The 15376-nt window shown below is 33.4% G+C and overlaps 1 protein-coding gene across 1 annotated transcript in view; it reads right to left on the minus strand.

Annotated features, from left to right (window-relative positions):
- ERCC5 (ERCC excision repair 5, endonuclease) overlaps nucleotides 1-15376 on the minus strand; it is a 36408-nt gene that overhangs the window by 16057 nt on the left and 4975 nt on the right. Inside the window, exons 3-11 of the mRNA XM_044669339.1 lie at nucleotides 14710-14825; nucleotides 13874-13960; nucleotides 11702-11762; nucleotides 6014-6157; nucleotides 4972-5179; nucleotides 4093-4532; nucleotides 3372-3483; nucleotides 1946-2283; nucleotides 1213-1332 (exon numbers count right to left, since the gene is read on the minus strand). Coding sequence (XP_044525274.1) covers nucleotides 1213-1332; nucleotides 1946-2283; nucleotides 3372-3483; nucleotides 4093-4532; nucleotides 4972-5179; nucleotides 6014-6157; nucleotides 11702-11762; nucleotides 13874-13960; nucleotides 14710-14825 — 1626 coding nt within the window. The remainder of the gene's footprint in view (nucleotides 1-1212; nucleotides 1333-1945; nucleotides 2284-3371; nucleotides 3484-4092; nucleotides 4533-4971; nucleotides 5180-6013; nucleotides 6158-11701; nucleotides 11763-13873; nucleotides 13961-14709; nucleotides 14826-15376) is intronic.

Here is a 15376-nt window from a genome sequence, read left to right on the forward strand (position 1 = left end):
GCTGGCAATCTATATCAGTTGCCTCTAAACTTTTTTGATTGTACACCTTTCTCATTAAAACATTTTTGAGCATATAACCTATCATTTTCTTATTTATAAATGATATACATGTACCACCATAATAATAATCATGTAACAATTTAGCCTGCATAGCTACTTGAGGTATTTGGATTGGATTAAGTAATAACCTCCCTTAGGGGTCCAAGACTGAGGTAGCCACAAAAAAAGCCCCTGGTTGGAGTAAGCAGAGTGGAGAAGTACTGAAAAGGATATTGTTATTGTGTTGCAGACAAGCCCATGGTGATTATGATGGCTGTGGGTGGAATAAGACCAGTTATCCCACTCTTCAACTGGTTGATCACATAACCATTGGGATGAAGTTGTGGTTCCCTTTGGCTCATTCCATGGCCCCCATTTTAGAAACTACTAATCTATCCAATGTCAATAAAGGTTATGCCAGAAAATTGTTAGCAATAGCATTTTGTGTTTTTTAAAGAGAAATGTGAATGTTTCAAAAATACATTTTAAAAGAGAAATGTTCAAAACTAACAGAAGCTCAGTTTCTTCAATTTTAAAATGTTTTTATGGATTTTTATTCTATATATATTTAAGGGTTAACAAAACTTTACTTGTTGCAATGTTTTACATAATGATTTAAGACAATTTCATTCTCCTGAGTTCCCCATACTTACATTTCCAGGTCCACCAACATATTTAAATTTTAAAGTAACCCATGGCCAAATGTACTTGATGTAATGCTGAAACCCAAACTATTTCTAAAGAGCCCCAGACTTCCAGACCAGGCTCTATCCCACTATCAACCAGGACCCCAAAGGCCTTGCCAGTGTAGACATCTAACTACTTGCCTTTCCAATGTGTCATAGCCCTGTCCCAAGTTGTCCCATCTTTTCAACTATTGCTGAGGAAACAATCAAATTAATATTGTCATTGCAGAAAGAACATGACAATCCACTGCAATATGGCTCTATTCCCCATGCCTTTAACTATCTAGGACCAAAAAGCCTTTCTCTAGCCACCACTTCCCTACATGTAGAATATAAACTTTTGTGAGGCCAGAGACTATCTCGATTTTATATTTGTATCCCAACTCCTAACAGTGTCTGGCCTATAGCAGATGCTAAATAACTATTAACTGACCAAAATAAAAATATGAGAATTTAAAGGATTAGAATTACAACAGAATTAACCTACCTGACTTTCCAAGAACATCTGGCCTGTTACAGTTGCAGCAATCCGTTCTTGATGCTGTTTTTGAGCTTTCAGTGAATTCTGTTCTACTAAAAGATTGTTCTCCAGAGCTTCCAGTTCCTCCTGTATATGAATTATATTTTAATTCTTAAACTTAAAAATAACTAGGTGGTACAGTGCATAGAGTGCAAGACCTGGAGTAAGAAAGAGAAGTTCAAATCTAGTTTCAGACACTAAAAAGTTGAGCTGAGTCCAGTCACTTAACTTCTGACTCAATTTCTTTATCTAGTAAACGAAGATAATAATAGCATCTACTTCCTAGGGTTGCTTGGTAGGCAAGAAAAGATTAATATTTGTAAAACTTTTTGCAAACCTTAAAGAACTAAGTAAATAAGAGTTCTATAAAGCTCTTAGCATAGTGCCTGGCACATAATGAGCACTATCTAAACATTATGTGTTTTTTTAACTGAAATTACTAATATGTTTTTTCTTCTTATAAGGAATTTCATTAGACTTTGTGAGTAAAACCATTATTTTTGGCTTATCTTCTTTAAACAAAGAACAGGGGAAAATGAAGTCAATCAGTGATGTTATCATTACATAAAATGGGATCAGCAAAAAGAAATGAAGAAATATGCAATACCACATTGTGTATATCCTATAAGTCTTTGAAGACAACTGCTACTAACTTATAGTTTTCTTTCATAGTAAGGTAAAATATGATTAAACACTTTACCAAATTAATATCTTCCCACTCATTGATTGTTTCATCTGTTTCTTTTTCAGTCCCTTCCTCTGGTTGCTTGGCTGACTCTATACTTTCAGGAGAGTCTCTTGGGAGGTTTTCAGTAGCCCCAACAGGTCCTTTTCTCTTGGTGTCTATAGCTTCTTCTTCAGGCTTTTCCCCAAGCTCAGTGAGAGGACTGAATACTTCGTGTAAATCAGCCTGAAGTTCATCACTACTACTTTCATTGTCTACTTCAATGAAACTACCTGTTCCAAAATAAGGGTCATTTTTTTTTTTTAGCATTAATATTTGACAAATGAAACAATTTAAAGAACTACTTGCAAAAGCTTTCCCCAAAAGATTTTTTTCTTAAAAACTGTTATACTTTTATTCATATGGCTGTTAAACATGTATAATTCTTTTGAGAATTATTTGTTTATATCCATTAATAAACACTTATACAATAGAAAATGGTTCATGCTTTTACCTATTTAAATTAAAGAAATATCTGACACAGATTTCTCCCCCGTTGATAATCTCATTTCTTTACTACTTGTATTTTTTTTGTTCAAGTGAAAGTTTTTCAATTTCATGTAATTGAAATTATCTATTTTATCATTTGTGATCACCTCTCTCCTTCCTTGGCATTACTACTAAAGGTTCTCTTCTAAATTTTTTATGTGACCATAAAAATTTTAATAATATATTCACTGATGAAAACAAGAACTGCATTTCAATAGTGAAAGTTTAAGGGGAAAGCATTAAATGTGACAAATGAATACCAATTTCTCTCATATTTAAATGAGATATCAATTTGGCTTTTTTCAAGTTGGAATCAAATAATTTAGGCAACCATTTAAAAAGTAATTCATTTAATTTTCTCAAACACTAATTTTAATCCTATATAGGCAGTACACTCTTAGGTTAAAACCAGTATTTTGTTATTGATTTTTAATTCTCTTCAAAGGAATAAAATTAGCTCCAATTTAGCTTTCCAAATTTCTATTATTCTCCTTTATACATTCCAAGTTCCCAAAATTGGCTTTGTTTCAAAACTAGCTTTTTTAGTATTCCATGTCCCATTGACACAACATGGAATATATGTACCATATGCCTGTACCTCTGGGAATAGGTTCCTTCAAAGCCCAACTGACACATAATTGCTAAAGTAAGTTTTTCCTGATCCCCTAAGTGTCCGGCACATAGTAAGCACTTAACAAATTCCTGCTGCCTGTACTTTCTCTCAAATTGCTTTCTATTTATTTATCTGTATACATGCCATATGTCCAGAGTATAGTACATTGTTAATAAGTTTATGGAATTGAATTAACAGTTATCAATGTGTGTGAACTTAATTATAATTAGATGTTTACTTTAACATGCTTTTATATTCCCTACTAAAGAACCTAAGGGTAAAAAGAATGACAGCACCTACCATCAGATTCACTTTCTTCTGAGTTCATTTCTGTTAATGTCACAGTCTCTGCTGTTGCTGAAATTAAATCTTGAGCTAAAGATTCATTCTTTTCACCATCTTGTAGAGTTTTCTGCGAATTTTCATGTTCACTGGGTTTATGGCTTACTATAGCTTTTGCTGTAGCAAGAGGACTTACTGCCACCAAAGGAGCATTTATTGATTGTAAATTATCTGCTTCTTGAAAAGAGTTAGTTTCAATTTCAGAAGATTTTTTATATTGTATTTCCTTATCACTTGAAACAACCATCACAGAGGAATCACACTTATTTGGAGATATGAAAATATCCTTTTCAATTTCAGGAATCATAAGATTTTTATTATCTTCAGATACAAAAACAGTACTTGTCAATTCAATTGACATGTGTGGTTCTTTTCTATCCTCAACTCCAGATTCACTAATATCTAGGTTAACTGAACTCCCTGAATGAGTTGTAAGAATTGGCTCTTTTTCATTCTTTAAAGTAGATTTAATACTTGGCCCAAGGACTATATTTGCTGAATGATTTATTGATCCTAGTTCTTCTAGATTCATAATAGATTCATTCTTTTCTAAAAGGATAGTATTTACTGAATGAGTTGTAGGTTTAGATTTGTGTTCATTCTTAACGTTGCATTCATCTCCTTGTATAAATATAGTTTCTGAAAGAGATACTGTTGGAAATTGTATTTCTTTGCTTACTCTAACTTTATGACATTCATCTTCCTCTTCTGTACCATTCATAAGACTCTCTGTAACTTCTGACACTCCAATTTGAGAGTTTTTCTTCTCATCTGTTTTCATATCATCATCAAGAATTCCTTGAATTGCCAATAGAGTTCTAGGTGATACAGAGCCTTCAACTATATTGGTGGAGTTATGTGCTTTTTTCACTCTGAACTGCTTTTTATTTTCATTCTCCAGCTCTTCTTCTGAGCTACTTTCCATCATGGCAGCCTGGATAGCTAATAGGGTCCTTGGGGAGGGAGGGGCTGCTGAATCAGTATAAATATCTTTCTCTGCCTTTTGCTTCTCAAATGACGATGATGGCTTTGCATCAAAAGGATGTGGGCTACACATTTTACTAGAAGAAGGAAGAACTGATTTAGTATCCATTTCTTCAGCTTTCTTAGTTTGGTTGCCTTTAAAAAAAATTGAGATATTCAATATGTACCATCACAATGTGACAACACAATTTAACAAAATGAATGAAAATAGTTTATTCTTATAAATAATTTCAGTATCTAAGTTCAGGAAAACAGCAATTAACATCTGAATTCCACATTCAATGACTTCAAAGGAAACTGAAGTAAGAAAATAGGAGTTATCTCTTAGGTATACTTTTTAATCTCAACTAAGCAGTCTTCTCAGTGCTCTTTCTGTATCAGCTTAAGTATTATACATGTTTGCTGAATTGAACCCATTAGCAGTTTTACTAATTGTGTTGTTAAGCACATAAGAATTCATTTAGATCATCAATTATACTCTTTTGGACTGCAATTTACAAAATTCACAGATGAAAGACAGATTTTGTTATTATAAGTTCAGCTTGCCATCAAATTAAGGACTTAAAACTGATACCTTTTATCAAGATGTAATGAGAAGTATCTTCAGAAATTACTTTCCTTGCTTCCACCACCTTCATAAAACCCCCTTCATTTTCATATTGTCTTTGGATATCACCTGAATGCTGTTGATTCATTTCTTTTTGTACACTTTCTATGTGTCGGTTCAAGTTGTTTTTTTTAAGCAAACCTTTGAGTTGATATGCTGAAAAGTCATTGGACTCCTTAAAACAAAATAAATAATTTAAATAGGGATATTATGACTATATTTCCCCACAAACCAAAGACTGACTTCTTTTCATATTAGATATTTTTCTATTGATGTTATTATTTCACTAGATTATTAAAAAAATTAAATTGTGGTTTTAAAACGAAGGAAGTAGGATAGAGACACTTTGTACCCAGGTGACCGAGCAAGTTCAAAACTTTCAGAGCCTCAGATGACTCATCTGTGAAATGAAAGGATAGTACTGAATTATTTCAAATTATTATAGCTCTAAATCTATGATCCTGTGACTCATGAAAGACTATTAAATTTATTTTCAAAACATGTTAAAAATAGTAAGAATTGGACAAAAGAAAGAACTTATGGATACATTTCATAAACAATGAGGCTTTTGAAAATTTAATGTAGTTTAGGTATAAAAGTGATTTTCCTTCAGAATCATGGAATTTCAGAGTTGGAAGGGATCTTAGAAACCATCCAGCCTAATTTGTACCTGGCCATGAGTCCCTTCTATGGCATGCTTAGCAAATGGTCATCTAGTTAACTGCTGGTGAGGGATAATTCCTTCGATCCCATTCAACTTCAGAAAAACCCGAGTGTTTCCTTAAAAATCTAAGTTTTTCCTTATACTGAGCTGCCCTTAAAAGATTTTCCTTTATGAAACACAGTAGTTCCATATGTAATATGTAAAACACAGGCAGTGCCAAGATATTCATGCTTCTTTGACTCAGTTGTGGTACTATAGATGGGTATTTTCATACATAAGATGTCTAGGTTCCTTTTAAGATAATAAGTAAAATTATTCACAGAATGAACAAGCTATGTATTTTACCTCTGGCATCGCTTCAAACAACGTTCTTCTTCGCTTAGTGAATTCTTTCATATCAGTCAAGATTTCATGCTTTACTTCTGGTGGTAGACAACTGAAGTCTTCAGACTCAATATCTATAGCATTAGGATTATGAAAGAACTCTTCCTAAATGTATTAAAATATAAAATTATAAAATTAAGTATATGTAAAACAGTGTCTATCTGCTTAAAACTGTTAAAATGAAAACTCTGATTTACTCTCAAGGGAAAGGGACACATACACACAGTATTCATATATTGATATTTATTTGTATTTATATAGATAGATGCACATACTATATGTGTGTATGTATAAAATATATTCAGGACAGAACTTGGTGAGGAATTATCCAGACCAACAATTTCATCACTGTGATGAATTCTCAGGATAGAAACTTCTTCCATCAATACAGATCAGCAACTTATATATGTTATATTCTTAAAGAGATGCTTGGGCCTCTAAGAAGTAGCCTGAACATAGTCATATAAAAAAAATCAGAGGGTATCTAGGTTCAATGAATAGAGAACTAGACCTAGAAATGACAGGAGGTCTTGGGTTCAAATCTGACCTCAAACACTTCCTAGCTGTGTAACCATGAGCAAGTCACAACTCCATTTTCCTAGCCCTTGCCCTTCTCTCTTAGAGTTGTTACTAAGGCAGAAGGTAAAGGTTTAAAAATAAATAAAAATAAAGAATTAAACTCACAACCCAAAACCAAGTATTCATAAATCCAAGGCTAATTCTACATATACTACATGATGTTGCTTCTTATATGTGTGTGCAGGCATGTATGCACATACACAAGTGAGTATTTCTTCGACACTATTAAACATAAAACTTTTGATAAGTACTCAAGAAAAACTACAAACATTCACTAAACTATCAAATAGCCACTACTTATGTGACCATGCCTCTATAACGTCTACCACATGGTATATATTTAATAAATATTTAAGGGGTAAAAAAAAAAAAAGATCTGCTATATGCAAAGAAAAAGGGAGAGACACAAAGTTTATATTTATAACAGATCTCCAGGACCATGAGAACAATTTATACAATAACAGTATAACAAAACAAAATAATGTGGAAAGACAAGAACTCTGGTCAATGCAATGATCAATCACAATCCCAGAGCACCCAAGTACCCAGGGAGATCCTCTCCCCAAAAGAGTAAGATCCACTGAAGTATATTTTTTTAAGTGCAGAAGACAATATAAGGAACTAACAGAAGAACCTAGACAAGCAATACAGTTCTGAAAGTTTCATAATGAATCTATTATATACTTTAAAAGACAAGGGGCAGCTGGGTAGCTCAGTGGATTGAGAGTCAGGCCTAGGGACGGAAGGTCATAGGTTCAAATCCGGCCTCAGACACTTCCCAGCTGTGTGACCCTGGGCAAGTCATTTGACTCCCATTGCCTACCCTTACCACTTTTCTACCTAGGAGCCAATACACAGAAGTTAAGGGTTTAAAAAAAAAAGATAAGCAAACTACATAACAGAGATTCTGCTTCATGTAAATCCTTTAATATTTTGTACATGGAAATCTTCATTTCATAAAGTATGAAGTTTTGAATAAAAACACTTTAAAAACATAAAAGCTTGGATCTGCATAGTATTTTAAGATTTGCAAAATGCTTTCCTAAATAAGACATGGCCCATGACCTCAAAGAGCTTATAATCTGTTAAGAAAGATAAGATTGAAAAAGGGAGACCTCACCTCTAATGAAGAGGAAATCAAGGCAATCATTAAAAACTATTTTGCCCAATTATATGGCAATAAATATAGCAATCTAGGTGAGATGGATGAATATTTACAAAAATACAAATTGCCTAGATTAACAGTAGAAGAGATAGAATACTTAAATAATCCCATATCAGAAAAAGAAATTGAATAATCCATCAAAGAACTCCCTAAGAAAAAATCCCCAAGACTAGATGGATTCACAAGTGAATTCTATTAAACCTTCAAAGAACAACTAATTCCAATACTATACAAACTATTTGGCATAATAAGCAAAGAAGGAGTTTTACCAAACTCCTTTTATGACACCAATATGGTACTGATCCCAAAGCCAGGTAGATCAAAAACTGAGAAAGAAAACTACAGACCAATCTCATTAATGAACATAGATGCAAAAATCTTAAATAGAATACTACCAAAAAGACTCCAGTAAGTGATCACGAGGGTTATTCATTATGATCTGGTGGGATTTATACCAGGAATGCAAGGATGGTTCAACATCAGGAAAACCATTCACATAATTGACCATATCAACAAGCAAACCAACAAAAATCACATGATTATCTCAATAGATGCTGAAAAGGCCTTTGACAAAATACAGCACCCATTCCTATTGAAAACACTAGAAAGTATAGGAATAGAAGGACCTTTCCTGAAAGTAATAAAGAGTATATATCTAAAACCATCAACAAGCATCATATGCAATGGGGATAAATTAGAAGCCTTTCCAATAAGATCAGGTGTGAAACAAGGATGCCCATTATCACTCTATTGTACTAGAAACACTAGCAGTAGCAATTAGAGAAGAAAAAGAAATTGAAGGTATTAAAATAGGCAATGAGGAGACTAAGCTATCACTCTTTGCAGATGATATGATGGTCTACTTAAAAAATCCTAGAGAATCAACTAAAAAGCTAATAGACATAATCAACAACTTTAGCAAAGTTGCAGGATACAAAATAAATGCACATAAATCATCAGTATTTCTATATATTTCCAACACATCACAGCAGCAAGAGTTAGAATGAGAAACACCATTTAAAATCACCTTAGACACCTTAGGAATCTATCTACCAAAACAAACATAGGAATTATACAAACACAACTACAAAACACTTTCCAAACAGTTAAAACTAGATCTAAACAATTAGAAAAACATTGATTGCTCATGGGTAGGACGATCTAACATAATTAAAATGACCATTCTACCCAAACTAATTTACCTATTTAGTGCCATACCTATCAAACTACCAAATTTTTTTTTTTTTACTGAATTAGAAAAAACCATAACAAAGTTCATTTAGAAGAGCAAAAGATCAAGAATATCAAGGGAAATAATGAAAAAAAAAAGTGAAGGAAGGTGGCCTAGCAGAATCAGATATTAAACTATACTATAAAGAAGTGCTCATCAAAACAATATGGTACTGGGGGGCAGCTGGGTAGCTCAGTGGAGTGAGAGTCAGGCCTAGAGACAGGAGGTAGTAAGGGTTTTGCTTGAAGCACTGAGCTCCAGAACTCAAACTTCTCCTCCTCCCTTGGCTCTGTAGTTCTTGTTCTTTTGCTAGATGCCACACTCAGGATCCCAGGGGAAAACAGGAAGCAGGGTGTCCTTTGCTCTGAGGTCTCCCAGGCTGGCAACAGTTTCTTGCCCACCACTAATGGAGTCCTCACTCAGGGCACAGACATACTTCCTCCTCCTTCATTCCAACCTGGAATTCCCAGCTCCAGCTCCTTCCTGCTAGGTACATCCTAATCAATACATAATCAATACCTAATCTAATCTTCCTCACAACAGAACTGATCCAACCATTCCAGATGGCAATTTGGAACTATGCCCAAAGAACTCTAAAAGACTGTCTGCCCTTCGATCCAACCATACTATTGTTGGGTTTGTACCACAAAGAGATCATAGATAAAAAGACTTGTACAAAAATATTTATAGCCACGCTTTTTTTGTGGTGGCAAAAAACTGGAAAACGAGGGTATGTCCTTCAATTGGGGAATGGTTGAACAAATTGCGGTATATGCTGGTGATGGAATACTATTGTGCTCAAAGGAATGATAAACTGGAGGAATTCCATGTGAACTGGAATGACCTCCAGGAATTGATGCAGAGTGAAAGGAGCAAAACCAGGAGAACATTGTACAGAGACTGATACACTGTGGTACAATTGAATTTAATGGACTCCTGTACTAGCAACAATGCAATGATCTAGGACAATTCTGAGAGATTTATGGAAAAGCTACCCACATTTAGAGGAAGAACTACAGGAGTGGAAACAGAAGAAAAGCAACTGCTTGAACAAATGGGTTTATGCGGACATGATTTGGGATGTAGACTTGAAACGACCACACCAATGCAACTATCAATAATATGGAAATAAGTCTTGATCAATGACACATGTTAAAACCAATGGAAATGCGCGTTGGCTATGGGGGGTGGGGTGATGGGGGAAAAAAAAACATGAATCATGTAACCATGGAAAATTTTTCTAAAGAATAAGATATTTAAAAAACAAATATAAGATCAAATAATAAGTAACACAAAATAGTTTATTTTGAAGTTATGTTGGGCCACATAAATAGGAATTCAGACTGGAGGGAAGGAGAAAATAGCAGCTTCCACAAAAGTAACTTTAAAAATTTTCAAACTGAAATTCTCTAGCATTTTCCAAGTTTTGATTTATATATTATTGTTAGGGATAGGGAATTGGATCATTTTTTATTTCCATCATAAAACTTCCAAATAAAGAAATTCCTTCTACTAATACAAGTTGGTACCTTCTCTGCAACTTATAGTCTCAAAGAGTTGCCTAGAGTCCTGAGGGGTTAAGTTACTTGCCTAGGATCACAAAGTCAAGCACATATCAGAGGCAGGAATTCAAGTCCTTCTGGTTCTAAGGCTGAATCCCTAACTACCAAGGCCATATTATGATTAATGATAATTTGTTTTAGTCAAAAAAGAAAAATTCATCTAGTAGAGTATTTTTAATTAACATTTAAGCACTTCCTAGCTATAAGAAACTAAAAGTAATGCTTTTATTCATCTTTATCTTATTTTATAAGAAATATTTTAATGAAGCTTTCATTCTATCAATTAGGGACATTCCTTCCAATAATGCAGATTGCAAGCAGCCAAAGCTGCTCATCCTATGCAACCCTTGCCCATGTCCTCCAATAAATCCTCCACAAGGTGTCTCCCAAATATGCTGAGAACCTGCCTCTAGATGTCAACACTGCATGGATACCAGCAGAGCATATGTACCATAAATCTGTTTCCCTGCTCTCTCACTATATAAACAACCCATCTCCTTCTCTCACTAAACATCTCTCAATTTTAAAAATCTTTCTTATAAGACGCAAAAATATAATTACGCCCAAAATAAACTGCCTTATAGTAGTTACATTGTAATTTGTGCTTTTCCTACACTAGTCAAGAGACCCAGACTTCTTAAAGACTATGCCAGGGAAGCACAAGCTCTCCAAAGTCCAACAAAGCTGGAAAAGGACTTGATAAATGAACTGTATGTTTGACATTCAAGGAACAGACTAGGTGAATATAAATGAAGTTGGCTTCTAAAAGATGACTTTTTTTAAAGTCACAGAAGCTAAAGAAAACCACCTACCTAAAGAAAACAAGGTGGCTAAAATCCATTCAAGGGAAACAAATACCTTCACTGATAAAACCAGAAATCCTTGAAGTACTGACATAAACAAAAGAAAATTGTGCTACCAAATAATATTAATACCTATTCTGCTTAATAAACATGGACTGCAGTTAATCCACCCAATAAACATATTCTCTAAACAGAACAAAGCATCAGTTTTAATTTTAAAAAGACATTTTTACATATACATAATCAAATATATTGGTTTTTTTACATTCCAAGAAAAAAATATTTATGGCTTTTGAAGCTTTTGATTACCTGTAATGCTTGTTTTTGGTTCATTCTTATTTGCCATTCCTTTTCATCTTCCTCCTCTGAGCTAAAATTTCAATTAACAAAAAAGGCTGGAAGTTTTAGTACACATTAAAACACTTTCTATTTCTATTTATTTACATTCATTAAAATATTTTCCTATTGACTATAAATTCAATTAAATACTTTGAACAATTATATGCATAACACTGTACTACATGATGTTGTGAGAATTTATTTTTCATATACTGCATTATTTTCATATCCGAGTCCTAGACTATAAAGGTCCAAAATCAGTTCCTCTGTATTAGAGAGAATTCTCAGATCTGGCTCCATTCAGGCTATAGATTTTTGCATTCTTTTTCTTTTGGAATATGGCCCTTTCACAGATTCTGACTAAAAGGATAGTTCTAAAGTGATTCTTTTCTGGTATACATATAAAACTTCACGTGTCAGTTTGGGGAAGGACTGAGGGCCTGATGGACCACTGCCTAAATAGTTGATCACCAATTAGAACTGTCTTGGGATATTCAAGGAAGGAGCTGAATAATGAGCTCCCAAAAATGCACATAAGTATCTGGGTCAAGAGTTTCCGTTTGTCTTATGATGGTCAAGAGAATCATTTGACCATAATTAGAATGTCCTGACCAGTAAAATAATAAATCATCTTAAAATTAAGGAATACTATCTCTCTCAAATTTCAATTGCTACAATGTGGACAATACCAAGTACACATGGTTCATGCCCCCGAAGACTTCATATTTTATATGGAAGAGATAAAACATGAAAGGTTGGAAATGTAAGAGTTTTTTTAAAAATAGTGGAAGAAATACAGATGTTAAGATAGCATATTATGACTGAGTGATAATATAAATGATATAGATATTAAAGGAAGGATAGGTCACTATAAGATATAGAAAACAAGAAGATTTCATGGAATTAAGTGGGATTCAAGCTGAGACTTGAAAAGTGGGTAAGACTTGAAAAGGAGAAAAGAAAGGGGCATTCCAGGAGAAGGGAACACAGAACCAAGGAATACACAAGTTATGGATAGAAGAGTTACTGAGCCCTCAATGCTGCCTGAAGTATTTTGTTCATATTTAGCAATGGTGGTAGATAATGGAAAAATTGTCTATAATTTAGGACCAGCCTAGGTCCTAGTTCATGAATACTAAGGTAGAGTTTTAATATTTTTGGCAATGGGAAGCTATGTAAGGTTTTTGAGAAGTTGGGTAATGACATGAAAATAATAACTAAGGAAAAATAATCCAACAGCAGTGGTGATGGTTTAATAGCAGCGAGAACTGTTACTGAAATAAGCAAAGTATGAAGTGATGTCCATCTGTATTTAAGATGGTGGCAATGGTAAAGGAAAAGAAGATAAAGATTCATGAGACACTGCGAAAGAATCTACAGGATTTGATGCTTGACTATGAGAGGAAGAAGGAAGAGAGAAAAGCAGTCAAAATGATTTATAAGTTTTGTGGTTAATACTAATGTGGTGACAGAAATGAGGACCTCAACAGTATGACAAGTTCTGAAATACTGGAGAACAATTAAAATGCTTGCATACCAAATATTATACTGTACTTATTTTCTCAAAACAATATGATACAAATTAACTGGACAGTTCCAAATTTTGTTACAGTTTGCTATAATGTAAAATCAAGTCTTTTCACATACTGTACATTTTTTACATGTTAAGTTTTGGGGAGATTTAATTCTGTTTCAAATAAGTGCTGCAACACCCACAGTCTCAAAAATGTCCTCAAATTTGGAATTTCTGTTGAACGATTAAATGAATTTAATTCTATTGAGGTTCAAATTAAAAGGCAGTAATCCATTTTGTGGGAAAACTTTTGAGTATAGCCTTGTGAACATTAGTCATCAGAATTAAATATGCTCCAGTAAAAGCTTAAGAAAAACTTGAAAATCATATTGCAAGTTCTGAATATATACCCTTTGATTACCAAGGCAAAAATACAGAAGTCTTTAACTAAGAAAACAAATAATGCATTACAAATCACAACAGGAAGTTTGCTAAATGAGTCGTTTTATATAGTTCTAAAAAGACTGTAATTCCACTCTGGCTTTGTCTTTGTTAGAGATTAAGGTTTAAATCTTTATGACTGCAGTATGAATTATGCTTGTAATTTTTTAAAATAAAAAAATGTATACCTATTTTTCTCCTCCTCTTGTAATGAAGGCAAAACATAGATGTCGTCTTCTCTTTGAACTTGAGTAAGACTAGGAAGTGCTTCATCTCTTAAAGAAAATATTCAAAAAGATATCATAAAATACCAGAATCTCAATTTTAAAAAATCACCCTTCCAAACATAATATACCTTTCACCCCTCTTGATGAAATAAAAAAGCAATATATTTCTCCTAAGAATGATTTAATATGCCTACTGTTGCTACTTACAAAATCAGAAGTAAATCTGCTCCTTTAAACTACATTCTAAGCTGTTTCCTCTTCTGTTATTGCTTCTGTTAATATATAAGAGAAGTGATACAGAGTGAAAAAGACAGCACTCCTACATCCCTCTCTTTTTGTATTTCTTTGTGCTTATACTTATATCTCCAGGACTCAGTACTCAAGTATAAGTACTTGTTTCTTTCCTTCCTTTCACCTATCACTCTGTAAGGTCTAAGGTCCCTCAAAAGAGAAGATCTTTGCATAACCAATAGTGTACTTTTAAATATGTTATATTAAATGTGTTCTAAATAATGCCATTTGATCCTTAAAATCAAACTTGTTTTAACAAGCACAATAATTATTTTTACTTCTATTTGGCATGTGAGTAAAGAAATTCAGAGATTAAATAACTTGCAAAGGGAGGCCTAGACCCAGGTTTTTTTTTTACTCTTCTCACAATGCTATTCCCATTATAGTATGCCATGGTTTGCATGCAAGATTTCTGTCTTATATGTGTTGTAAGCTAAAGTAAAATTAAGTAGACAGTAAGCTAAACCAAAGAAGGTACTTAATTTCAAACATACCAAAAATCTTACCTTTTGCTTCTCAAAGCAGTTTTGATAGCTTGTCTTTTTAAGAATGTCTTCAAAAGTTTTTCTGTAGTTTTCTTGGAGTCACTGGATGCCAAATCTTTTCTTTGTCTTCTTTTAGCCTACAAAGAAATAGTTTTAAGGCAGAGAACAAATTGGCTCTGAAATACTTTCAGAGCCATTCTGTAAAATACAAAAGAAAAAATATATCTCATTACTTTATAGGCATTTGTTGTTATCAGTTTTGGTTGTTCTTTTTAATCACACCTCTCTGCTTCTCTCTTCTACTGCCAAACATATTCATTGACTCAAATGAATTTTGATTGTTTCAAAAAATAAAATTTGCCCTTAAAAGAAGGCATACTAATACATTCAAAAGAATTAGCTGCATATGCTAGAGATAATCCCAAAAAAATAGGCTTTCAAAATGTCCTGAAGAATGTAGCATTATTTAAAGAATTTACTACCTCATAAAGTGATTATTTTGATATTCCTGTATACCATTTTGGTCTGTTTAAAAGCTGGTCACATTCAACTTCTTTTTAATATGTTACTGTCTTACGTTGACTTAAACTGCATTTTTGTGAAGACATCAATCAAAAAGGAAATGAGATCAACACTTTCTATGATTTGCTTTCCATTAGTCAAATTCAAGTTTCTTAGTCCTCAGAAG

This window comes from Gracilinanus agilis, chromosome 3 (genome assembly GCF_016433145.1).
Source record: "Gracilinanus agilis isolate LMUSP501 chromosome 3, AgileGrace, whole genome shotgun sequence".
Lineage (NCBI taxonomy): Eukaryota > Metazoa > Chordata > Mammalia > Didelphimorphia > Didelphidae > Gracilinanus > Gracilinanus agilis.